The 27,732-nt window shown below is 40.5% G+C and overlaps 1 protein-coding gene across 1 annotated transcript; it reads right to left on the reverse strand.

Moving 5' to 3' along the window:
* Window positions 1–2: 2 nt before the first annotated feature.
* slc9a1b (solute carrier family 9 member A1b) lies at window positions 3–26,960 on the reverse strand. The gene is made up of 12 exons (XM_086281458.1): window positions 26,380–26,960; window positions 8,643–9,103; window positions 7,994–8,244; window positions 6,920–7,137; window positions 5,940–6,136; window positions 5,527–5,616; window positions 5,323–5,393; window positions 4,782–4,955; window positions 4,245–4,353; window positions 4,014–4,109; window positions 2,830–2,902; window positions 3–1,966 (listed from the first exon to the last, which is right to left on the reverse strand). The coding sequence occupies exons 1-12, from the start codon at window positions 26,639–26,641 to the stop codon at window positions 1,713–1,715; spliced, it is 2,256 nt and encodes a 751-aa protein (XP_086137584.1). The 5' UTR covers window positions 26,642–26,960; the 3' UTR covers window positions 3–1,712.
* Window positions 26,961–27,732: the final 772 nt, after the last annotated feature.

A 27,732-nucleotide genomic window follows, 5' to 3' on the forward strand; every position in this document is an offset into this window, starting at 1 on the left:
ATAAGCTTGTCCACAAATATCTGCAGCTCGTTTTTTAATTTTAAGCTCGTCAATGGCCTCTGATCATCAGATCGGTCTTTTCGTTACCAACATGAAACTTCAAGCAGCGCGAACATATTTACAATACAACATTTATGCATCTGATGCCGGAATTTTGTAAAGGCTGATGTGAGTGTGACTCGGGAACAATACAGATTGGTTTTTTTAAAGCAAAATAATCTGTTTTGATAGCAGTTTTTCTCAATTAGAGAAATTTGGCTAAGATATGTCAAAGCGGAACTTTTAAGGCCACACACTGTGCCACATAATAAACCTGATTATAGCGCTTAGGTTGATGCATGTAAAGCAGAACAGATCTGGCTGACTGTGCAGTTTTCAACCTCTGTAGCCTGGCAATTATGTTTTAGCAAAGTGATCACGAGGGGTATCTTTTTTTGGACTTTTGGCTTAGGCTTATTAAAACTCAAAGCTATAGCTCAGCTAAACATTTTCAGAATACTTCCTTTAGACTTAAAGAGAGGTGAATGTGGGTCTTTATAGAGACTATTATGGAGTATGTTTAATCGTCCTGTTTGATTGAAATCAAAACAGTCTATATGTCTGGGTTTGAATGTACACTGAAAATACTGAGTAAGTCATGAAAACATTAGTTTTGGATGTTTTACTTCAGTCTCATGTTTGGATATAGCTTGTTTTTATAATAAGTGCTGCTCTCACATTGACCAGCAGTCTGGAGGAGAAACTCCACGTGAACCAGGTTCAGGGAGGAGCAGCTATCTGCACGGTGAGACTGGACAAAACACAAACTGTGGAAGAGAAAATGACATGCAACAATGGCTTCTAAACACATGTGGAGTGACATGAGGTGAGTGAAAAAGAAGTGCTCAGTGCATCATGGGAAGACCCCCAGCAGCCTGACTCTATAGCAGCATATCTAAGAGATGGTTCAGCCTCACCTGATCCAGCCCAAACTATAAGCTCTATCAGGAAAGTTGAGTCTAATCCAATCTAAGCTTCTGATTCTACTTTTAGAAACCACAAGTAACCCTGCAGTTTGAGAGCAATGAGCTCTGACAAGATAATATGATACTATGAGGTCTTATTTTGGGAACTGTATGTGAAGAGAAATATTTTAAATCCAGTTCTGGATTCAACAGGGAGCCCATGAAGGGAAGTCGATATAGGAAAAATGTGAGCTCCCCTGTCATTACTTCATGGTAATCCATGACGGCTTTAAGTTGTGAGGATTCATCCTCTGGGCACTATAGATGAACAAAACGTCATGGCAACCCAACTAAAGGTTGTTTAGATGTTTCAGTCTGTGATAAATACCCCAGACAGACAAACACTGGCAGCCAACGGCGTTTATCAGCCGGGCTTTACCTCATTATGTTTCTTATCTGTGCTTTCAGGGCAGGAGACTCCACCCGTCTGGTGCTTCAAGCTCATTGAAACAAATGCTTTGGCTTGAGGCGCATGTTAAAATTCAAAATGCTGAAACTTCAGGCGGGTATAAAAACTTCAAATAAGAAATGTCCCCTGCAGCACGCTTTGGCAATTCTGCATGTTGCATGATAAAAAAACATGTTATGAACGTATGGAACGAAGATTGCACAATCCTACATCACAAACCTACAACAATTTAAATGATAAATATCAAGCTTTGCTAAAGCTCTCTTGTCTTCAGGCCTCTCCTGTAAAATGTGCTTCACTCATGGCAGGAAGGTGCTGTCCTCATCATCCTCCGGGTTTGGACCGGGGTCACTGAGGCAGCGTGATACTTTCAGCTGATCCCCCTGGTCGTCCTGCTCTTTTGGCTTCAGCTCGGCGTCCCTGTTGGCCCTCGGCGTGCTGCTCTGATCGGGCTTCTCAGGGGTCTCCTTCAGCTCGCTGACATCATCAGCACAGCTGGGAGAAGCCCGCCCTCGGGGACTCTCGCTGTCATCGTAGGTGTACACTTTGTGCTCTGGAGAATAAAGGCAGGGGCTCATTAACAGTTTAACACCTTTTACAAACACCTTTAGATTTGGTTAATTAGGAACACCAGCACCAGTTATATTTTAAAATAATTTAGAGCATGCATATTCACTTACACATAGAAATTATTGTTTTAGGATAGGAAAGGATTCAAAAGAAAAATTATTGCAGTGAAAATAACCAAAAAATAAATAAATTAAACAGATTTTTACTTTTAATAGTTTATATCATCCTTTGCTTCTATTTATAAGCACTTATTAATCTTTACTATTAATGAAAATGTTAAAATATTATTTATTTTTAGGCTTTTACTGATGTGGGTGGAAATATTATTTAAATTAATTTTGGAAAAATAACCTCATTATTAAACAGAATTAAACAGAAATCACAGGTAAATATCGCACATTTGTACAGTTATTAAAATGTGCAACCTCATCCACTTAATCTAATTTTCCTCTGGGTGTAAATGTTTATAATAATCTGGTTATTCCATTTTAAAATCCTAAGCCAGTCTTGTAGCTAAATATGATACCCAACACAGGATAATATGATTAGAAAAGATCCAGGGCAGACACAGTGGAAGACAAAAGGTATCCTTTTATCGATCCCCATAAGACTCATTCTGTTTAATGCAAAATATTTGCATCATTGTACAGGACATATCCCGTGTGGAAAAGAAAAGTATTGTATTGATGCACAGACTTCCAGGTCTGCATCTGACAGCAGGACACAGCTGCTCAAATGCTCCAAAAGAATCCAGCAGCACAAAACTCAAAACAATGAGTGACTTTAAAGCCGGAACATAATTTTCATTCTCATAAAATCGTGCTTTAAACTGGCTCTTAGACTGACCTTGTTGAAAAAATACTTTTCTCACAGGGGGCGTCTCCTGGCGGTTTGCAGGGACCGTGAGGTAGTGGCTCATCTGTAAGAGAAGCATAACAGAGTTTAAAGAAGGACTTTGCAGGAAGTCACACCCAACAAATGAACAAAGCACTTTAGTATTGATTCTTATCCACAGCAAAACACAAGGATGGAGGGATCTAATGGGTCCTGAAATGATTCTGGTGCTGGATGGAGAGTCCTCTGACCGTCTGTTAAACCCCTTTGTTACACTTTCAAGAGGTTCAATCACTTTTAAACTCAGCACCAGGACATATTAAATAAGCTCTCTGAAGTTTCTCTCAATGCAAAGATCCCTTTCTGCAGGGTTTGGCTATGCATTTGAGCATTTGATTTAAAAAAAATAAAAGTACCAGTTATGATTAAATAAAACCACAATTTACAAAATTGGCTGGAAAAGATAAAAAATTCTATTTGGATAATGTTTGGTCACTGCCGAGCTTTCCTTTGGAGCTGGTTAAAACCCCCCTTATTGTTTTAAATGTGCTGTAAAATAAAACTGACATTGACAAAAATAGTTTTTCCCCCACTGGCTGTCTCTGTGTCTCCTCTCTGCCTTCAGCTCTGCCTGCTGAGGAGTTTTTACACTTCTCCTTCATATTTAATGTTGTTTCTTTGTAACAACTTGTATCTTGTACTTGATTCTGTTCATCTGGACGCAGAGTTCTAGGAGGAAGACATATTTGTCACTCATATCAGGGACTTCAGTCTGAAACATTTCTCCTTCCTAAAACTCTGCGTCCAGATGAACAGAATCAGCTTCCTGAGATTTCATTATCTGTATTACTTAGAATGCATCAAGACAGATCCTTCGAGTATCTTTAAAGGAAAGCTTGTATCTGGTACTCTATCTGATAAAAAATAAATGTATCTGAAAGTATCCTCATTTTACTTTTACTGCCAAAAATCTTTACACATTTCTGTGAATCTGCATTTTTTATTAGCCCAAATTACCCTTTTAACTCTGCGAGTTCTCTGATTTTAACTCTTTGACATTAAAAACGTGGTAGTCAGGGAACAAAAAAATAAAGCTTCAAACTAGATGCACAAAAAGTTGGACAGATCTGAAATGTTCTAATGTTTCTAATTTGTTTAAGTCGACAGCTTTAGAGTTTAGAGTTGTTTAAACTCACCCTTCTCTCCATCTCCTTCTGCTTCCTGAAGCGAGCCTCGCTTATATCGTCCTCGAGCGCGTCGTTTAGCAGCTCATATCTGCTGTACGAGCGAAGCTGCAGAGGAGGAAGAAAGTATTAAATGCACATTTATTTTAAAAAGGATGGACCTTGTTTGCAACTCATGAACATGCATGCAAACATTCAGATTAGTCCAATCCATTTTGAACAAGCCGTCGATGTCTTCCTCACCCTTTGTCGGGTATTCTGCAGGTTGGCTCGCAGGACTCTTCTGATCTCCTCCTCACGACTCTTTGAGATGGCTCGGCTCGGTTTGGGCGACCCTTTGGCCTGAACGTTTCTGTTTGGAAACAGTGAACAAATTTAAAGTCCAGAACCTGCATTAGTGTGATATTACTCACAGCTTATACTTTTTAAAGCCATTCAGTTAGATTTTAATGTGCCTAACACAGAAAACAAGCACAAAGTGTATCCGCTGAGGGGGAGAATTGATAACTTGTTATGTAGAGGATCAGCAGCATCAGTGTTTTTGGTGGCATCTGGCTTTACTTATAATAAAAAAACTTCCTGAGATGTGTTTTTAACCTTAGCTTTATGCTGGGGAACAAAAAGACCTCCATCCTCCACAAAATCAATTTGGATTAAGGGTTAGTTCACCCAAAAAATACAGGTATGTCCGGGTTACTCAGTAATTCACTTCAATACTGTTTTTGGGGAATATCTCATGCACAGAAAGCAGTTCTTGCAGGACTTGCTTCTGACATTTACCGGATGGAGACGGTCGACACAATCGTGGGCAGCTTGGCGGTGCTCCCGCTCTCCACCATCATCATCGCCTGTTTCAGCTCCATCTTATTGTAGAAGGAGATGAGCTGAGGCTCGGTGGAGCGTTCTCCTGCGATCAGCCATCTCTTCACATAGGTCTTATTGAAGCGATTCAGCCTGTATACAGAAGAAAAAGTTATTTTTTCTGTTTTATAAAAGGGGGATACAGTAATCTGACTTTGCAGTCCTGTGAAAAACTGAGTGCACCCTTACTGCTTCCAGGACTTAAGAGGATAAGTAGCAACCAGGTGCTGTTAATCAGATGTGCTTGAAGTTTAAGCACTTCTATCAAAGCAGAGGTTTTGGCAGTTAGAGTTACTTGTTGATCTACAATCTACTGAGTCATCTTCATGTTTTTTACAGGACTGCACAAAGACCAGTGAAAATTTTCTTTTTCACATGGCTGCATAACAACTTGAGGGCTTCTTCTGAACTACAAAGATGGAGGTGATAGAGAGGATACATTAAGAAAGAAAATACATACTTGTCCTTCCAGTGATGATGCCCATAATGACCACAGATGTCTTCAATTCCTGTGAGGAGATGATCCAGGAACTGATGGCAAAATTAGTTTACAGAGGGTGTTATTTATACATCTTATACACTGTTTGATCTGTAGCCCCATCCCTCTCATATATTAACAAGGACTGATGTGTTTTCTTATACACGAAGTGAATGAAATTGTCACCTGTGTGTGGATCTCCTCATTAATTGATTCTTTGCTCTCTTTCTTTTTCTTCACAGCTAGGAGCTCCACCAGGGGCCTGATCGTCATCCCCTGAAGAAAAAAAGAGAAATTAAGTTTTAACAAAACATACTGCACATTTATTTTAGACATATAAACACACTCACATAACAATACCCAATAAAAATACTGATTACTATAATTACTGATGTTGACACAGACGGGTGGAAGCCACAGCAACTTACAACTAGAGGCCAGTCAAGAGGAAAAAATGTGTGCGGGAAAAACATTAAACATAAAAGAGACAACTGATACACGTCTCTTTTCTTTATGTCCAGCCTCACATGCAAGCCTTTTTCCTTTGCCATGTTGTTTTTGTCATACACCTAAATCCCAAGTACTCGTGTTATTCCCACCTGCACGAAGACAGTGAAGAAGATGACGGTGATGATGGCAGTGAGGAACAAGTTCTTGATTTCATTATTGTTCAGCAGGAACCCCAGTGAGAAGGCTATGGCACCTCGCAGGCCACCGTAGGCAATAATGAACTGGTCCTTTTTGGTCAGCTTCACAATACGGAATTTATTGATGAAGGCTGTAAGCCCGATGACTCCTGAAACACAGAAAAAAAAGAATTGATTAATTCATTATCAATATGATCATCAGTTTCCCTTTATTGGGTCTCTACACTTAACTGGTTATTGAATTTCACCACTGGATTTTCCCCATGAGTCCCCAAGTAGAGGAGCAAGATTCTGTTTTGCTCAGGCAGCAATGCCAATGGCTAAAAAACAGTAGCGATCAAAGCCACCACCCACTGATTTGAGTGTTAAAGCCTCAAAGTTAGTGTTTTGGTCTCTTCATGTTATTTCTTTCGAGCCAGAAGGGACCCTACTTGAATGAAAGGGTGAAGTTTTACAGTCATGGCCAAAGGCTGTGGAAGCACTGCCAAAACTAAACTTTACTTACCTATAAAAAAGTTTGGAACTTGTGAAATGCTTGTGATTGTTCTCCACTATATCATAAAAAACATATAATTTAAATAAAAAATAAACATTAGGACCACTGCCAAAACCCTTTGCTCATGACTGTAGACCTGATTAAACCAGGTCAGGGTAAGCAAGGCAGGCAGTGCTTGACCTCTTTCCCTGCATCTCTAACAGCGCTCTGTCATGAAGCAGAACTGACCTTGCTTGGTTTTGATCACGCTGTAATCTGTACTGCATTTCAATTACATGGGAGCCTTTGGGTTGTGTCCAGCGTGCTAGACAAGCTGCTCCTAGCTCCGCTTTCGCTGCACTCTCAGATTAGCATATATTACTATACAATGTTTATTGTGTTGCTAATAGGCAAGAAACAGAGAACTTCCTGGTTTATTGTGTTTTATTGTACTGACCCAGCACTCTAGAGACCAGACAGAAGATCACCGTGAAGATGACAAAGATCCAGTTCCAGGTGTGAGGACCAGCCACTGTGGAAACCCCGAGGAAAATGAAGATGAGTGTGTCGCTCACACTGCTCCACATCTTCAGGAAGTATTTGACGGTGGTGTAAGACTTGTGGGAGATGTTGGCCTCAACATATGGCCGCATAATCACGCCACAAGCAATCAAACTGTTTGGCAAGGAAAAGAAGGAGGAGAAGCAGTCAACGTAATGAGGTTTGATAGAAGTTTCTCTAAAGTTAGGGTTATTGGATTATTTAATGTATGATTTCAGCTGTAACCAAGACAAAAACCTAGAGTCTGTCGTGGTTTTATCGACACAAACTGTATATAAAGAAGGATAAAGCAGCTTCTTTTCCTTTCGCATCAAAGCCACCAGACGTAGAGGAGTAAAAGGGCCACCGTCTTTAAGCTGCACATGTAGTCAAGAAAACAGATAGCTGGGTGGTTCTGTTGGCTTAGTGTCAGAACAGTTTAGGCGACAGGATCTCAGTATCAAATATCCACCCACGGTGCCACCAGTGGGCAAATTTGATTTCTGCAGCAGCAGAACAACAGGGCTGTAACCCACAGATGAAATAATTCGACTTAAATCCAGGGGAACTGTTATATTATCCTTCTTTATACACAGTCTAAGGTTAACACCACTTCCCAGCAGCCCCTGGTTTGTGGGTAAATTCACAGTTATTAGTGCAAATATGTGACTATGCTGTTAATGGCTGGTATGTTTTGTAATGAATAAAAATGACATTTTTACCTAACTGCTAACTGATATTTGTTAAATAAATATAAAAAATTAGTTTGATAATTAATGTTTTATCAAGTTTACAATATGACAAAGGAGAGAGATTTTAATTAAGATACATTTAATTTAGTTACATTTTTAATAAATTTGCAAAAATGTTTTCACTTTCTCATTAGGAAATATTAACACTAGTGTATTATATCTGATACAGAGTGTTTGTGAGTTTGAGACTTCAAACCTTTTTATCATAAAGCTCAGAGACCGAGGGCTCGTCTACTTACGACATGATCCCTGACAGGTGAAAGATCTCCGCTGAGAGGTAAGCCATGTAGCTGTAGAGGAAGACGAACAGCGGCTCGATGACGCGCGAGTATGAGGTGAAGCGGGACGTAAAAGCTCCCACGATGCCGTAGATGACGCCCACCATGACACCTCCCAGGGAAACCACGAAGAAAGAGATGACACCGAGGACGGCGCCGGTCACGGTAATCGCCTGCTCGTGAGCAAATTCCTTAAACAGGTGATACAGGACCTGGAGCAGAAACAGCGGTGTTTGTGTTTGCTTTTGCTTTTGTTCATGATTGTTTCACGGACCTAAAAAATTGATTTTATCTTGATAATTTCATTATTTAATGGGTTGATTACCTGATCAGCAGAAAATTTATAGTTCAGAAACTTTCTCAAGTGAAAATTTATACATGAGAAAAAAATTCCTTTCCTCCTAAATTGAGAGATTTCCTGCTTAGTCTTTATTTTTCTTTCACTACTTTTCTGTATCTATTTTTAGTGTTAACTGGATATAACAACACCTCAAAGTTTATTTGTTTTTTACTATATTTTAACATTTTATAGAAAAGTAATTAATTCACATTAAAAAGAATGAGTTTAATTATAATATATTTACTATTTGAGAATGCGAACGTTGCTCACCACAGTGACGGCATCATTGAGGAGCGACTCCCCGAACACGAGGATGTGCAGCAGCTCATTAATGTGGATCTCCTCGAACACGGCCAGGACGGACACGGGGTCCACGGCCGAGATGATGGAGCCAAACAGCAGGCAGGACAGCAGGTCCACGTGAGCCAGCTTGGCCGCATCAATCTGACAGACAGCGTACATCATCCCACCGATGAAAAAGACGTTCCACAGTGTCCCCACCATTGCAAACATCAGGATGGTGCCAATGTTCTCGGTGAAGGGGCGCATGGGCAGGAAGTAGCCCGCATCCAGGATGATAGGAGGCAGCAGGTACAGGAAGAACAGATTGGAGTCAAGGATGGGGGGTTGTTCTCCAGTCGCTTTGATGATGCCACCAACCAGCAGGCCAACAAAGATTAGCAGACAACTCTCCGGCACGATGTGAGACACAGTGGGGATGATGTGAAATCCTGCAGACACACCATAATCAAATTTAATACAATCATTAAGAAAAAATGCCAAAAACTCCTCGAACTGAACGTTTGAAATGTGGAGTTGTCCACTCTTCTGTGTTTTGTTGTTAAAATATGATTTTTGACACTAATAAATTACTTTTCAATATGTCGAATGTTCTTAATACTGAAAATAATTAGCAGTCAATGCCTGCATGAAGTCTAGAGCCCATGGACATCACTTTCAGTTGATGCTTTCCCTTGGGATAAATAAAGTATTATCAATCAATCAATCAATCAAGGCTTGTTTCTGTCTTCAGTTTTGTATTTAAGCCATCTCAAAAGCAACTTCCTGAGTTGGTCAGTGCATTCATTAATTTTAACAATGTACCACAATGTTGACATGTCCTTTTCTAAGATGTTTGCTATCTCTCTGATAGGTTTTATTTTCTTCACTTGCATTGACATCTGTCTGGACCTCACATTAAGAGATCCTCACATTAAGAGATCCAAATTTAAATTTAACACTTGGGATCAACTCCAGAACTTTGATCTACTTACACACGTGGACAAAACTGTTGGTACACAATGGTCACAGAAATAACTTTAATCTGACAAAAGTAACAATAAACAAAAAATTCTATGAATGCTAACCAGTGAAAATCAGACATTGCTTTTCAACCATGCTTCAACTGAATTATTTTTAAAAAAAATGCATGAAACAGGCCTGGACAAAAATGATGGACCCACAACTTAATATTTTGTTGCACAACCTTTTGAGGCAATCACTGCAATCAAACGATTCCTGTTAATGAGACTTCTGCAGGATTTATGGCCCACTCCTCATGAGCAAACTGCTCCAGTTGTTTCCGGTTTGAAGGGCGCCTTTTCCAGACTGCATGCTTCCTTCCAAAGATGCTCAATAGGATTGAGGTCAGGGCTCATAGAACGCCACTTTAAAATAGTCCAATGTTTTCCTCTTAGCCATTCTTGGGTGTTGTTAGCTGTGTGTTTTGGCTCATTGTCCTGTCGTAAGACCCATGACCTGCTTTCTGACACTGGCCAGCACATTTCTCTCTATAATCGCTTGATAGTCTTGAGATTTCATTGTACCCTGCACAGAATTAAGACACCCTGTGCCAGATGCAGCAAAGCAGCCCCAGAACATGACCGAGCCTCCTCCATATTTTACAGCAGGGACAGCGTTCCTTTCTTGATAAGCTTCATTTTTCCGTCTGTGAACACAGAGCTGATGTGCCTTGTGTAAAATTATGATATTATTTTATGCCATGTTAGACCCCGAAATAAAGATTGTGAATTATTATGTAGTTTAAGTTGGCATTATTCTCCTGAATTAGAAGAAGGTGATAATTATTGCAGTATTTAAACTGATTTGCATTGCATTAGACTGCTGATTTATTGTGAATGAATGATATTGTTTATGATGCATTATACTGTTGAGTTATAAGGAATACTGTTCGCAGAAAGTCATCGCCTTATTTGTCTGATTAGAAGAGAATAGAACATGCTGGAGTTTTCTGCCCCATCTCAGCACGAGCAGATAAACAGGGAGCCAAGGTCGTAGCTTAGGCGCCGTGTGAGAGAAAGAATGTGAATGTTTAGGCTTTTATGATAAGATGGGAGAACCAGAGGCTATAAGAGTTTGAGCAATGCTCCACCACTTTGAGATTTGAGGCTGTCTGCATCAGTGTCCATCTCCCACGTGTGTGATCATTAAATCATCGTTTGACTCAACCCGACCGGACCAGTGTTGTTATTGTGGTTTTTCTCTTGTCTCCATCCCCAATATTTTGAACCTTAACATTTTGGGGGCTCGTCCTGTGGTATTGGGGTGGAATTTAAAAGTTTGGACGGTCCGAGGTTGTCGAACGGACAGGCACGAGCCAGTGGTCTGATTTGAGTGGACAAAAGCCGGCTTATCTAAAGGTAAGGCACTACCTGTTGAATTATTTCCAAAATGTGCCAAATTGGATATGACTAAATTAAAGTCTACTCACTGAAATTACTGGTAGAGTGTCTGTTTTGATTTTGATGAGAATCACCGTGTGTTATGCAGTTAAAGTTGCTTAAGAGTATTTAATGAAGTTGAAGAAATATGAAACTGTTCCAGAAGTAACAGAGAATGTTTAATTGATTACAAAAAAGTTAACTTTCTTCGGTTGGACCCGTTATGGTTAAATTTGTCGAAATTGTTTAGGTTCTTTAGAAATCAGGCCATAGGCTGTTCTGGAGGAAACAGATACTGGTTAATTGATTACTCGTTATTTTAAATTTGTCGAAATTTCTTAGGTGCTCAATCTGTTAGGCCTGTCAGTGATTGTAAATACAAGACGTCTTTTGTAATATAAAATAATAGAGTTTTGCCTGAGCTTGGTGTGAGACTGTGTGTGACGTGCAGCTGCGGCGCTGAGGGCTATTTTTAGACTGTGTGTGAACATGCAAATGAGCTGTGAACTACACAGAGGACTTTTGCTTCCTGTTTAGTGTGTTTTGTGGGATTTGCAAATAATGATACAAGCTTGTAATAAAAACGCTGATTTTGTTGATTATAATATTATAAATAAGGATTTGAATGACTACGCTGAATGTTTGATGTTCGGCTGGATTTTAATATAGAAGAGATAAATTGTGTTTGAGTAAGACCGGCACTTCAGTCGGCAGAGTGTGATTGTGATGAAAATGATATTAAATAAATCTCTTAGTGTGTTGATACAGGTGGCTACGGGCCTGGACCACCCGGCCCCATGAGCAAACAAAAAGTTAAGTTAACCCACCTACAAACGCACATACACGCAATGAAGAAACAGCTTACACCCATGAACATGTGAAGATTTTCCAGCAAGTTTAAAGCAGTGAAGCTTAACATACACCCGCCGTTACACAATAAAGTTTATCCACTACTAACGAATAAACTCTCTGGGTTGCAGGACAACATCTTAACTTCAAAAAAAAAAACAAAAAACACTGGTCTGACAAACCAGTGAAGATATGACAAATTTAGTGGTTAGAAAAGTCAAATTGTGACAAGTTTTCTGCCGATTGATAAATATAGGTGATTACTGAATGAAAGAAAATTCCATTTTGAACTTTAAATACAATCTTAAGAATTTTAAAATGTACCTGTTTCGTCCTGTCAGCTTGGTGGGTTATGAGAGGATTATATGGAGAGAAAAAAAAAAAAAAAAAAAAAAAAAGGGGGGAGTGAAGGCTGACACAGGGCCTGGCCCCGGTGTTTCTCCCCTCTCTGACTGATATAGCCAATACAACATCATTAGTTTTGTTTTGTTTTTGTTTTGTTTTTTTTCTCTTTATGTTTGATTACAGGTAGGGAAGCCGAGGCTGACCTGGACGCCTGCTCTCCCCTCCACCATCGTTGCTCACTCCTCCACCATCTTTGAAGTGACCCTGACCAAATGCTACAGCAGCTGGACCTATAACAACAGCTTGAAAATGTCAACAGTGCTGCAGGAAAACGATATCAGGCTGCGGAGATGGAGAGTGTTAAATCCAAGGCCCGTTTCACTACACGGGGAGATTTCCGTCAGTCTCTCTTCTTAAATGAGAAGATTGAGAAAGGTCCGGCTCCCACCAATGACTTTGACCACCTGCTATAGAGGAACTATCGAGAGCATACTGAGCAGCTGTATCACTGTCTGGTTCGGGAACAGCAACATGCCGGACAGACGAGCTCTACAGAGGGTTATGCGAGCAGCTGAGCGCACCATCCGCTCCGAACACCTTGACCTGCACTCAATCCACAGCAGGCAGTGCCTGATCGGACACACCCCTCTCACACACTCTTCACATTCTTGCCATATGGAAAAAGACAGCTTCAGCGGACAGAGCTGTGACGACACGCCCATTAAGCCCGGAGGAAAAGTGAGGCCGAGCAAAACAATGCTGACCTTAACAACTCTGCATTAAAACTGTGCAGGACAGTGACGGACCAACACTGATGATCGGGCAGCAAAACAGGGCGTGCCACAGACAAAGGAAAACTGAGGACAGGAGGCACCTCAGAATGGAGAAAAACACCAGGAGAAAATAAGCTGAAGGCACAGGGGTCGGGGCTCAGATAGGAGCTGACCTCTGGGAAGAGCCGAACAGCAGAACCACAGAAGGTCCAAGGGAAACATCAATGGACTTTAATCTGATTTCTACGGAAAAGACTCTGAGGTTTCTGCCCTCAATAAGACCTCGAGGCATCAGAGCAGAAACTGAGCATGGCCCAGGAGGAGCTAGCTGAAAATCGAACCCATCAGGCTTGGAGTCCAAGACACCGGACTTGAAATCAGGCCGGAGCATCCTGGAGCTAGATGAGCAGTGTGATTTGTCCGGTCTGCTATGGAGCAAACGTTAGGGGGATGGCTTCCTGTCGCCTCTGCCGTCCTCCGATCGCTCAGCGTCCTGGGCTGCCCAGCTCCGGACTGAACGCTCGGGCCGAGACACCCAAACAACCATGGACTCCATTCCCCTGGAATGGGACCACGACTACGACCTGAGCCGTGGGCTTGAAAGTGCAAGCAGGGATCCCAGAGAGCCTTGAGGCCTGTGTTAAACTAACAGAACAAAGATTGAGGTCTTCCACTGGGGAGGTGGAAGCTGCAGACTCTCCTATACACCTTCTGGATGTCAGCCGTTCCACCTGCAAACAAACGGACAGCAGTCGCACTTCTGCAAGCAACAAACGGACATCCAGACAATTGAGCTGCGTATCAAAACCCTGAAGGAAGACCGAAGCAAAAGGGTCAAGTTAAGGAGGAGCGAAATAAGGAGAAGATGCTGGACACTGGAGAAAAGGACTGCCTCAATTGGGGCCAGAACCAGTATGGACAGAACTCTGAGCAGCAGCACCAATGGATGCAAACAGACTGAAAAGGAGGAGGGCAGGACCCAGGGCACGCTTCAGGCCGTGGTTTACCCAGAACACTACAACAGGAAAGTGATGAACACAAACACCCACACAAACACACACATCTACATGCACCGACTCAGAGTGAAAAGAAACATACATATGAACATATGCACTCGTTGATTGAGGGAGAAATGACACACACACACACACACACACAAATTAAAATGTTGATTCAATGAACTGAGAAGTGATCCACACACACACACACACGCTGATGCAATGAAGAATGCTTTACTAACAAATGCTGCACACAAACATCCAAATACGGAGTTGGTTACAACAGCAAGAACTGATTGATTATTTATTGCTTAAATGTATTTCATGCCACGCAGAGGGCATTTGTGTAGATTTAGAGGACATGGTCTGAAGCACTTTGATAATGAAAACAATGTCTGTGCGTGATGTCTGTTTATGGCTCAAAGCCTCCACTGAATTGTTTACTGTGCTTCACACAGTCTAACAAGGAGCAGTGGTACAGAGCGAAAATGATGAATGAATGGTGTGAGTTTTATTTCGAAGAGATTATGAAAAGGTTGTGTTGATTCAACTTAGTTGTTTACGTTTTTGCCAAAGTAAAGAGTTGGTGTGTAACTAGTGTCCACTATTGAGTCAAGTAAATCCAACATGTTTTGTTGGTGCAAAAAGGAGTTTTGGTTGATCTTTGGGTTTTGTTTGATACTAGGTTGATTCTATCAGTGAGGTTTGGATTGTTTTCTTTCTCTGAGAGAGAAAAGGATGGTTTTATGCTTGGGCATGTTTGTAATGGGCCCCAGTATCTGTTATTATATGAGTGTTTAATTGGTTACGTCTGTGTTTGCTTTCGTTACAGTGCACTGAGATAAGAACATCTGAGAGGTGTGATCCACCGGTGGTGATATTTTGGTATTTTGTGAGCTCCTGATTTAACAAATCGGCTCCTTAATCCAGGCCTGAGAGAGTGAATTTTAAAGTGCTATAAAATATTCTTACTGAAAACAGTCGCGAAGTATTTTTCTCCATGATTATAATGGGCTGAGGAGAAATTCACTTGTATGGGACACTGGTCGAATGAAAAGTCCTGATCCTAAAAGGATTGCAGCGAGTCAATCCAGTCCAAGAAAAAGCAATAAATAAGGAATTGTTTCCTTTAAAATGATGACGTCATCTTGCTGGTGAAGGAGCCTCGAATAGGTTGCACGTGAGACTCCATTATCAGCAATATCTGGTATGAATGTGTGTGGATGTATGCATGTGACTGGACTGTTATGGACTGACGACTAAAAGCTTTAACTGACTTGGTACTGAGACAAAGACGGTACCGACTTTAGGATTAGTAAATGTCCACAGACAGTTCACCCAGCCTGTAAAAGAAGGGTGGATGTTTTGTCTTGCTTTGTTTTGTTTTTGCAAGAGCAGAAGGTTGACAGAGACTGAGGGGGGAGGCTGTAGCTTCACAGGAGTGTGAACTGCGGATTTAACCCTTGGGTTGCCAAGTTGGAGTTACTGATGCTTACATAAAAAATTGTGTTTTAGTAGCTGTGTTTCGATTAGGGTACCATTATAAAATGGTTGGGAATGTTAAATGCTAAAATGAAGAAAAGGTTTGAATTCACTTATGACTGAACATGTTATTAGTATTAATCATAGTGGGTCACTGTAAAGAGTCAAGTAACTTTTATAGAGGAAAGAAAGAAAAAAAAAGAAAAAACCCTCTACCGAGGCCTATAAATAACAGGGAATGATAGACTTGCCACACGCAAAATAGAGATAATGTAATGATAAATACTGGTCCCCGCCTTTTGGGTGACATCTTGAAATAGTCAGCAATTTAAAAGTAAGATAGAACCGACAGGGGTGGTGCTGCACAAGAACGAGAGTAAGATAAAGTAAAATATTGTGTTTAGCTTTGAGAAGTTTAAATTAAAATGTACCATTACACTCAGAGGATCAATATGAAGTTTGATATATGCTAATTTTGAGTGAAGTACATGACTGGTGACTGTTCTGTCCTGAGCTTTTGTTTTTACAGCACCCGCTTGACCACACCAACAGTTTTTCGCCACCGAAAAGGAGTACTTGTAGAGAATAGAGAATGGGGAGGAAAATCACCAAAACTGGGAAAGGTAAGCCCCAAAGGGGGTGATAACACCATAACTTTCACTTATGGTCAAATTCTTAAAATTTGACCCCGAACTTGAAAAATTCTTCAAATATTTAGAGACAAAGTAGGTTGAAATAAAATATAAGGTTATAAACCACAAAAGGATGAAGCAAATGAATTGATAAGATGGTGAATCGATACGCAGTAAGCTGTCGATCACGTTGATTATGTTTATTCTAGTGAGCAGAGCAGGATTATTATTACTAAAGAATACAAATGAAATAGCAAAAACTAGAAGTGGAAAAACATTTGTGCTAACGGAAATAAAATCAAAATAAGAAAAAAGGAAAATTGACTAAAATTGTAATGAGTGTTTACAAAACTAATTAAAATCAATTGGATTTATAGCAAAATGTGTGTAGCACCATTGTTGTGTGTATGCCCTACGATAGTCAAGTCATTTAAACTTTACATAGTGCACAAGGGGAGTTCATTGATCACTACTGTGAAACTAATAAGATTTAGGAGCTATGTAAGAAACTTACAGGTTCCACTGAAATTTTTATAAGCAGGATATTAAAACTTATTTATATAACAATATCAAAAATGTAGATCAGGGACCAACTTAGAAGTCACTGACACTTGACTAGCTGTAAACCATTGGTTTAGGAATAAGTGATTGCACTGGGCTTTCTATTACACAAAAGTCAACTCATTTATGATATCTGAGGAAGTATTGTGATTTAATTTGGAGACACAAAGGAACATTTGGCACTTCCCACATCTCACATATGTTTACTGTTGCACCCAACCATTCCACAACTGAAATGCCTGTGACTCCTAATTCTTCTTCTGTCAGTCTGCCCCAGGGCAGCTGTGGCTACAACCGTAGCTTGCCTCCACCAGTGTATGAATGCGAGAGTGAATGAATAGTGGCATTGTAAAGCGCTTTGGGTGCCTTGAAAAGCGCTATATAAATCCAATCCATTATTATTATTATTATTATTAATTATTTCAGGCAAACGGAGCGAACCATATTCTGTTATAATCCCATCTGATTGGGGCTTTTATTCTTGACGTTTGGAGAGAGCTCTTCATTACTAGTACTAGTCAGGTTTTGTTCACATGTTTGTTCCAGGTCTCTCAGTCAAGAGGAGTTTGAACTCCAAATATGGTGAAGTCTTTTCGCACATTGAGATCACTAATAACTCTTAGCAAAAATGTGATCTTGTAGAAACAATCAGGTGACATGGAGTCAGTTATAAGTGCGACTCTCAGTTTTACTTTATTGGAAAATATTTTTGCATTTTATCCATATTTGTTTTTAACAAAAATCAAAATTCCACATTCTCCTGCATATCAGTTTTGAACCAGATAGGACGACAGATTGTGGCCCTGTGTTTTCCTCCATTACACCTGCCACTGCATCTCGATAATCTTTGTGTTGTTCCTCCTGGGGTGTCACTCTCCCCTATCTGGCTCACATGACTCTTACCTTTTGAAAAATTATGTTTGAATCTCGCTATTCGGTCAAGAATTCTCTATGCCCTTGTTAAAGAGTTGTCTACTAGGAAAAAGTGAAATGAATATAAGTATAAAGTCCCGACGTGCACTACAGTATAAATTAATAGGTTAGGCATGTTCTCCGTGAAATTAAATAAGCTTAAAATAAATAAATAAAAAGAATAAAATAAAACTCTGAGTTTAACAAAATGTTTCAAATGAAAATATCAGGTCTATCTCTCTGGCTTTCATAAAATGTAAAAAGGGTGGGAAAAAACAATTGGTAAGACCACCACCCCACACATGTGATATTATTTAAAGGTACGGTTGTCCTCTTTAAGAAACATCAGGACTTAGAAGAGTGGTAAGTAGAGTATGAGAGCTACAAGTGAACACTAAATGTACACTATGGTGTGTTAAAATAAATTAGAGGGCCGTCAGGGGGTTATGAGGGACATTTATAAAGCAAAAATCCCACAAATCTTGAAATGCACTTGAAAAGCTCACACACGAAGGTTAGCTTAGCTGACCTTGAAGAGCTCATCAGGGGGAGCATACTCCCCCTCCTTGAAGAGCTCCCCCATTCAACCCACATCACCGGAAAACAGCTAACACCAGATAAGGCAGCGTGGTGCAGCCCGAGACAACAGGATTGGAACATCTAAATAATTGTGCGAGCACCTTCAAAAGGTTTGTCGATTGACCAAAATTATGAACACGCAGTGCAGCAGGAGTTAATAGTCTTAATACCCAGGGATAAGCAGGGGAGCATGGCTGATGTGTTGAAACTGGAATTTTGTGACACTTAGTTTTGGCAAAATACAACTAAAATTATAACTGGCACTAATCAACATTAACCTGAAACTGAGGATTTTCGGACAATATAAATTAGACTAAACTAGCAAAGACTTGGTAAACATTGATTACACCTGGTACAAACATCAGGACTGATGACTACTGTAAATCTGGAGTCGAAACTAAAATAAAAAATAAGAACTAATGAAAATAGTAAAACGATTTGAACCCTGGTGTGGAGTTTTGCAACTCTGACCAGGAAGCAATATAAAATGGATTGTTGGAACAGTTGGCGTTAAAGTCTCTTTCGGCACTCCAGTCTACGATGGCATTGAACATCTTTAGCCGTTGAACATCTTTAGGGCGGAAAAGGGTTGGTGTGACCAACGGGTGGTTTGGCTTGTTGTAAGTATATTTTGAGATCAGGTGGCTCTGGATAGACCAGTTACCAGGTCTTGGAAAGAGGACAGACTCATTAAATGAGAAGAAGGAAGTTCCTGGGATTGAAGATCCTCTGGGTGAGTGGTTGATTGAAAACATTCATAAAATAAAAGCTATCTGTTGTTATTGATTGGTAATAGATTGATAATTGGCCACATTTACGGCCGTGTTGACTTGTTGTGGACGTAGTCTGCCTCATGTTTGAGCACTCTGACTAAACAGGTTGAAAATAGACACATTAGATGAGAAGAGTATGCAGCGCCACCCTGTCAGACCCCAGTGACGATGGAGCTCAGTGATGAATCAGGTGAGCTGCATTTATGGCTGTATCATGGCAGAGTTTCCCCTGCTGTGGTCAGTGAAGAAAAATCAGGAGAATGTCAAATTTAAGAGAGCCATCTATAAACGTTTATGTGTCAGGTTGAATGGGACAAAAGGGGGTGTTTTACTGTTGTTTTAATATCAGCATTTTATTGTTGTATGAGACTTATGCAACGAGCATTTATAGAAGCTTTTGACCATATTCTAACATTTGTGTCCCTGTGATTGTTATAACCTCTGATTAGTCTTTTATTTACAGGTGTTAGGATATTGATTTAATTTTTCTTTGCAGGGGTAATCATGATAATTTATATACATATGGCAGTTTGTTGCTCATTATAGAGTTGCGCTCAAGTTAATAAGGGTCAAAAGCTACAGTCAGCGCGAGGTCTGACTGATCTATGGTGTGGAGTGACTTCGAGCATGGAGGGCTGCACGCGCTTACATAACACTAAGATCATGTTATTCTTTGTGATTTTTATTCAATTATGTCTTTTGCTAGGTATAAGTAGTGGCAGTTAATTAGACGATATTCATTAAAATATTAAAAATACTTGAGTCAGAACATTGCACGCAGATCAACTTAATATTCTGGGTAACGTGGTGCCTGCCTCACCTTTTCTTTTAATGTTCTAGTTCTGTTGATTTGACACATTGGAATGTGTCAAAAAAGGGGGGGGGGGAAGTTGGGTTTCAACATCAAACAAGGATTGTTTGAACATTTTTATAACTTGATTTGTGTCTTTAATAACTTAGGAATGGTAAAGCTTGGTAAAGTTTACGGTCTTTTGTAGAGAATCAGTGAGAAGCATAAATCATTATTTATTTATCATTATTTCCATCCACTAGAAGGTCAGTAGATAATAACATTAGATTATTAGGGCTAGGAAGGGGGTGTTTTGGTTTTCTGTCTCTTACAGAGAAAGGAACAGACACCAGACGAGGCCACAGAGATACGAGGGTCCTTCGCAGCAGAGACAGATACAGTGACTGCCGAGACACCAACTGGGTCCAAGGGTCATGGCGTTTGGGCTCCAGCTAGTCACTTCAAAAGGATGAATCCCATAAATACAGCAATAACCATGAAGGGGTTGACGGAAATCCGGAAACACCAGACCAACGAGGTTCGAGAGGCTCTTGGGCAAAAGGGGGACGCCTTCCTGTTCTTTTCTGGAGGATACACGGGAGACACAGGACCCGAGGATACACAGATCGTTGTTTGAAATAGGGGCAGAATAATCCCCTGATCTGTGTCACGACTGAAGGGTTGTCTAACCCCTGAGGTTGAAGTAAGAAGAACAGAGGATCACGCAACTGGACGACACTGGTAGCTGCAGCAATAAAATAAAGGTTAAGAGCTCTTCGGACAGAGGTTCTAGTCTACGTCTGAATGGTATAAGGGAACACCAAATAAAGCTGTGGGAGAACAGGGGAGTGTCATCTAGACCTGCTATCCTTGTAGTAATAGTTTGTCTTGCACCTGACTTGCGCAAACACAGAGGTCATCTTACATATGGTTTGCCCGTCAGGGGGACAAAGGACCTCAGGAGTGAGAAGAGATGAACCCGGCCACACTGGGCTACAGGGTGTTTGTGAGCTCATTAGAATAATGAGCTCATCAGGGGGAATTGTAAAATTATGATATTATTTTATGCCATGTTAGACCCCGAAATAAAGATTGTGAATTATTATGTAGTTTAAGTTGGCATTATTCTCCTGAATTAGAAGAAGGTGATAATTATTGCAGTATTTAAACTGATTTGCATTGCATTAGACTGCTGATTTATTGTGAATGAATGATATTGTTTATGATGCATTATACTGTTGAGTTATAAGGAATACTGTTCGCAGAAAGTCATCGCCTTATTTGTCTGATTAGAAGAGAATAGAACATGCTGGAGTTTTCTGCCCCATCTCAGCACGAGCAGATAAACAGGGAGCCAAGGTCGTAGCTTAGGCGCCGTGTGAGAGAAAGAATGTGAATGTTTAGGCTTTTATGATAAGATGGGAGAACCAGAGGCTATAAGAGTTTGAGCAATGCTCCACCACTTTGAGATTTGAGGCTGTCTGCATCAGTGTCCATCTCCCACGTGTGTGATCATTAAATCATCGTTTGACTCAACCCGACCGGACCAGTGTTGTTATTGTGGTTTTTCTCTTGTCTCCATCCCCAATATTTTGAACCTTAACACTTGGCAAAAAGTTCAGTTTTTGTCTCATCTGTCCACAGGACAGTTGTTTGAGCCAAAGTGGACTGCATGGGGCTATTACCATGTACAATAGCCAAATAGTGAATACACCTTGGATTAACATGTCCCTTTGGTCACATTATTTTCAGTCTTTTCTTGGGGTACCATCATTTTAGTCTAGGCCTGTGCCATGAGTTTATTTTTTTTAAAATAATTCCGTTAAAGCATGGTTGAAAAGCAATGTCTGACTTTCACCGGTTAACATTCATAGAATTTTTATTTAATTTTACTTTTGTCAGATTAAAGTTATTTGTGTGACCATTGTGAGTTTTTCCTTTCATTGACCAAAGGGTACCAACATTTTTGTACACATGTGTAATTTGGCACATGGCACAAGGCAAATTCTGAGCCTTTGAAATAGAGGACTGAGTATGTTAAACACCTTGAATTAAAGTTGAAATTTTTCATTTATTGTTTGATTTAAAATCCACTGTGGATAACTATCATCTAACTCTCACCATCAGAAAGTCTCTCAGTCTTGTTCTCTAAAACCTAAAGAATTATGGATTTGATCAACTGGTCCCTAAAAAACATGACACCCTATTCTAAATGAGAAGCCTGGGCTCGGTAGAGCCCGATTGTCCTGCAGAGACGTTTGCTGCCGGATACTCGATGGTCATTCGCAACTGTTGATGGAGGGCATTGAACGAGATTTGCCTATTCGGAACAATGATAACAGAGTTCTGGCTGACTGGACCTGGCTTGGACCTGGCTTATCGAAGAACAAAGAAAGTGGTTACAGCTGTTCAAAACCCCACAAGGCTGGCCGACATGATTGACGACGGGCAAGCCGTGAGTACTCAGACTGTTTATTGAATGCAATATTGATAAGAATGGGAACTGAGAGACCTGATGACCAGTGACGGACATTTAGACCAACTGCGAAATTGTAATGCAGTTGTTCGTTTGAACCCAAACAACCATCTCCTTCATGCGGCTACCCAAAGCCAAGACTGGCCAGAGAATTCTCCTTGATAGGAGGACTGTGCTTTGACTATCTGCTCCCATCCTTCAAGGTCACGTGCATCAGCTGGAAGACTGTTGACTTTTGATTAACCGGGCGAAAGAACACTCTCTCTCTCAAGTTGAACACAGGATACACACACACACACGCAAATCTCATGTACACTGAAACAGACACGCACTCACCCCCCTCCTTTTAATTTTTAGATTTTTTTGTGCATGAAAACATGTAAATCACATTTTAGCTAAAAACTTTAGAGCAGACATGCACTTGTCTCCAAGTGTTGCACCTTTTAAACATGTCAGGTGAACACATTTGAAAGCACAGTTTCCCGAAGAACAAATTTATAGTTTCATGCACCGGCCTCCACTTATAGGGTTTCATAATGGTTGACAAATATATGAATAAACCATTTATCAAAACATTATATATGGCTCATAAATGCTGGCTTAGAAGAAACTTGGATAGAAAGCACCTTGGAGAGCATGAGAGATCAAACTGAACCGATTACCAATCTGAATTAAAAATTTGACTTTCTCCCTGAAGGATCATGGGAGAAAGTATCATTAGGATTAAATGGGACCTGCACTCACTGGCCAGTTTATTAGATTCAGCTTCTCAATAATACAATCAGCCCACTGATTCATTCAGCCAATCACATGGTAGCAACTCAATGTATTTATGCATGTGGAGATGGCTAAATACACTGAAGCACTGGAAAGGGGAGGAAAGGAGGTTTACGTGACGCTGTGATCTCCAGGGTTTACAGAGAACGGACAGAAAAAGAGAAGATATCCAGTGAGCGGCAGATCTCTGGTTAAAAATGCCGTCATGATGTCAGAGTTCAGAGTCAGTCGAGCTTAGAAATGTCTCTGTGAGAACATGATAGTAAAGGATATTCCCACTGCACACAATTATACACAGAGTGCTTCAGTTATTTTAGGACAAAGCTGGACAGAACATCTATTTCCTGTTTCCAAAGCAAACGCTTGATTCAGACCTATGAAAGGGATCTCTGTGGAGATTTGTAGTACTCAAACTCTTCAAATAGCCTTCAGGTTTGACACAGCTGGACCCCTCCTACTTTGGACTCCCTATTTTACTAATTATATCATTCATATGTCAGTTTAGCTCTAAATTGCTGCAAATTTTAATGCGGGAGACTATGTTGAATTTTATTGGAGAATTAAGTTATTTAATATTATTATTATTATTATTATTATTATGGGGATATTTTAGACATTTATTAAAGACAGATGTTGCGCTGTTGCAGCTAATGGTCCAGACGCAGATAACTAAGAAGAAAACAAGACAAAATAATAATCCCGGTGGATGATTTTCTCACAATCTGGCAACCCAGTGACTCTGTTGTTACCATTTTAGTATATTTTGTTGGCTTTTTAAAGCATAAATAAATAAATAAATCCATTTAATACCATAAAATGTGTATCAGTTTCTGTTTGTGTCTGCTTTTGATTTATAAAACCTGTAAGTTTTCTACTTTAAAATTTCAAAAAAACAAAGCTGAACACAAGCAGTAAGTGTACAAATTGTTTTTCTGCTCGGTGAAGCTGCAGGCCTCCCTACAACTACTGTAGCTCTTTCTTAGGACATTTTCAACACAGAAAAAGATCCATTCTGACTCTTTTGGTGCTATATTATCCACCATGTTAAATGTCTAAAACATGTGGTGTTTTGCGGCGACTCTGATTGGCTTTCTCAGTCTCTCCTGTGGGTTTCCATTGGCTGAGCGGGGACAGCGAGGTTCTTTAGCGTCTTATCTGTTTGTCCAGCTGTTGTGACCGAGGGCCTGTCCGTCTTCCTGTCCTAATGCACTGCTTGATAACAAAGATCTCAGTGTGCAGAGTCAGGGAGGGGATGTGGGGGCGAGGGAGGCTTCAAGCAAAACCAGTGACTGCATAAACGTTCTTTACAGCAGCCTGGACCGCGGTCACATGTCGGGGAGACTGAATGTCAAAGCTTCTTTTAGCTCATTTGATTGTTTTGTTATTTCTGGCGATGAATTTCAAAAGTAACAACTGTCAGGTTCCTGGAATCTCTGCTTGCTACAAAGTGCCGGCTACAAACAACAAAAACTCCAAAGACAAATACACAGCTGCTAACAGTTTAGATAAGCAATGAGTCATTTAAGTCTTTTCTTGGTGGGAGGAAATTCTTTGTTAGTAGCTTCACATATGAGCATTTTTAAGTTTTTTTAAGCTTCTGTAACAGCAAACTCAACAGTTTTTAGATTTTCACTGTTACAAAGACAATAACAAACATTTTATTATGTTTAACTTGCAAAGAATTAGCATTTAAATATTAAAAATAATTAAAAGATTCAGTGATTAAATAAAATAATGTTAAATGCAAAGCATTTTTAAGCTTTATTTGGTGCAACTACCAGACAGTAAAGCTGACTTGTGTTTTTCTGCATTATTCCATCATATATATACACTGACCCTGTGGTGGATGCTCATATTAAGGTTCAAGTGATGAGGTCAGCCAAACCCACCTGGTGTCCAAACCCTTCCTCAGAGAGAGAGAAATCAGAAGAAGCTGGTTTAAACTGAGCATGAAGGGAGACACGGCTTGTTTTGACCCGTGAATCATGCAAAGCTACTCTAATAGAGTCCAATAATAAAATTATATAGAAGATGATGAGTAGAATATGTCCTCTTTAACGAAAGCAGCTGTCATTTATACTGAAACAGTTTTTCGCTTTGCAGTTGTTTATGATGGATTAACACGAGCTTACTGCGTGTTTTCTGTGTTTTCCATCAATACGTGAGCTTTCCGACAAGGAATAACAACATCCTGGACCACGTCTACAGCAATGTAAGCGGCGCATACAAGGCAGTGCCTCGCCCACATTTTGGACAGTCTGACCACATTTCTGTGTTTCTCTATCCAGCATACAGGCAGCTCCTCAAACGAGCCCCGTGAGTAAGTAAAATTACTAAAGTTTGGAGTGAAGAGACTAATTCGGCGCTTCAGGACTGCTTTGGTGCTACAAACTGGGGTGTGTTTAAGACTGCTCCAATGAGAGAGGACAGTTCTGTGGATTTAGAGGAATAAGCATCAGTGGTCACCAGCTACATCAGCACATGCATTGACAATATTGTCCCCACCAAGTGCTATAAAACATATCCAAATCAGAAGCCATGGTTGAACTGTGAGGTACGTTCCATGCTACATGCACGCTCCATTGCATTTACCTCTGGTGACGCAGAGGGCTACAAAAAGGCCAGATATGACCTACTATTGACCTGAGGATGAGGAGAGACCAGCACGCCCCACTATACATCAACGGGATTCAGGTGGAGAGGGTGAAGACCATCAAATTCATCAGCACCCACATTAGTGAGGATCTCACCTGGACCCATAACACATGGCAGATGATGAAGAAGGCTCAACAACGACTCTTTTTCCTAAGGAGGCTGAGAAAATTTGGATTAACCTCCAAACTTCTCAGCAAGTTTTACATATGCACAGTGGAGAGTATCCTGACAAACTCCATCGCAGTGTGGTATGGAAACGACACCACTCAGGACAGGAAGGCTCTCCAGCACAACTCATCTGTTGAGTACCCCTCCCACCACTACAGGACATTTACAGCACTCGGGTCAGGAAAAGGACACACAACATCATCAAGGACAAACTTCTTGAATCGCTTTCAACACAAAGATAAAGAAAATAAACAGATAAAAAGAATGTAAATAGATGACTGAAACTTTAAAGAATGTGAAGACAGTGGAACCATAAAAGGTGATGCTCGTCTTCATTGGTGCAGACCTGCAGCTCTGAGGCTTCTTGCTTTGGAAATCGGTCAGCTTGTTTGTATCGGAGCATTCTGCACCTTTATAATCGCATCTTCAATAGAACTTGCATAAGTAAACAACAAAATAAACTTGGACTTTAAATAATTTCTGAAAGCTGCCTGAGAAGTCAGCTTAGAAGGACGTATTTATTCATGTTGCGTTGCTTCATTAGAGCGACACTCACCAAGTTTCATGAACAGGGCCAGGAGGATCCACAGAGAGATCTCAAAGGGCGTCCTAACATGTTCATAGTTGAAGGAGAGGACGGGGAAAGTCTTTTTATGAGCCGTGGAGTTTGCTTGGCTACGGGAATCCTCTTGTATCGTTCCGGATGATTTTTCTGAAACAACATCATGACTCGCGAAGCCACGAGAGAAGAAAACGAGAAATAAAAGGCACAATAACCCCGTCAGTCGCAGAGTGGAGCTCCTCCGGATTGGATCCATTTTCAGCTGGTCTGAAGGATGGACCGCCGCGGCTGCTGTTGCTGCTGCTCAGATCCGAGGAAGATGAGGGTGAGGATAGGATGGGAAGAGAGCTTGGGGAGGCACGGAGAAGCGCGCACGTTTACGCACAAACTCTCCAGGCATGTTAAAATCACGCATAACGCTGTCTTCTTGCCATCAGCTGGAGGTTTTACAGGTGGTTTAAACCCACCTGAGTCTTTAGTTGATCTCGATTTTCTTTCCTCCCCTTTTAGTGCAACTCTAATAAGAAGTTACATTCATCACATGGATTTCTATCTTGATCACACCCGCTCCTCTCTTCCTTCACGGGCTGCTCGAAGCGAAGTGCCACCTGCTGGAGTGGAAGACCAAAACCGGCCACCAGGAAGAGTACAATATTACATTGCACTTCTGACTTTTTGTTCTGTAGTTTTACTTCTTAGATTAGGTTCCAAATTAAATAAGGTATATAATTTTAATAATAGGTAAATTAGGGGTGTTACACATGGATTAATAAAGTTTCTGCTGTGTGGGTGGGCAGCTAGAAATCACTGGTGGGCAACATGAGTGAGGAGAAAACTGGAGCAGCCAAGCAGGGAGCTGCAGGTTGCTGGTTTGAGTCTCTGTTCAGATGCTGGTGTCTCCTCTCTCTGAGATGTCTGCAAACAGTCCCAGATAAAACAATAAGGATAATAAACAAACACGTGACTAAAATAACAATTGTGACTCTGATGTGTTTCATGTATAGCAGGATGGCCTCTATACAGCAGTCGCTGCAAGCATCCACATCGGCACACTTCCTTTTCTTTAAGCAGGCGTGCTGGGCTCCTCCTAAGGAAAGTGTGAAACTTCATTTCCTTCATGCTGGTGAACTTTTTACCAAATATTTTCATCAAAGCTTTTCCATCACTGACAGGGATTGTTTGGATCTTCACACTCATCTCCACCAACCCTAAAAAATGAGTCTCACTTTGCTCATATAATGCCAGGAGTGTCTCCATATTTCACAAAAGTCTGTGCAAACATGTAACAGTATCCCATATTCATATAAATATTATTGATATTATAACAAAAGCTGTCACCAACACAAT

The sequence above is a fragment of the Aulonocara sp. 'chitande type north' Nkhata Bay genome, linkage group LG22 (assembly GCF_057382095.1).
Source record: "Aulonocara sp. 'chitande type north' Nkhata Bay isolate Kocher_YH1m ecotype deep benthic linkage group LG22, A_spYH_male_GT1.1, whole genome shotgun sequence".
Taxonomy (NCBI): Eukaryota; Metazoa; Chordata; class Actinopteri; order Cichliformes; family Cichlidae; genus Aulonocara; species Aulonocara sp. 'chitande type north' Nkhata Bay.

Coding starts and splice junctions, on each gene's coding strand:
- slc9a1b (XM_086281458.1), bottom strand. CDS start 26,641: ATGGATCCAATCCGGAGGAGCTCCACTCTGCGACTGACGGGGTTATTG. Junction 7,138..7,993: donor CACCTGTCAGGGATCATGTC/GTAAGTAGACGA, acceptor CTTGCCAAACAG/TTTGATTGCTTGTGGCGTGA. Junction 4,956..5,322: donor CATCATCACTGGAAGGACAA/GTATGTATTTTC, acceptor TTCTGTATACAG/GCTGAATCGCTTCAATAAGA.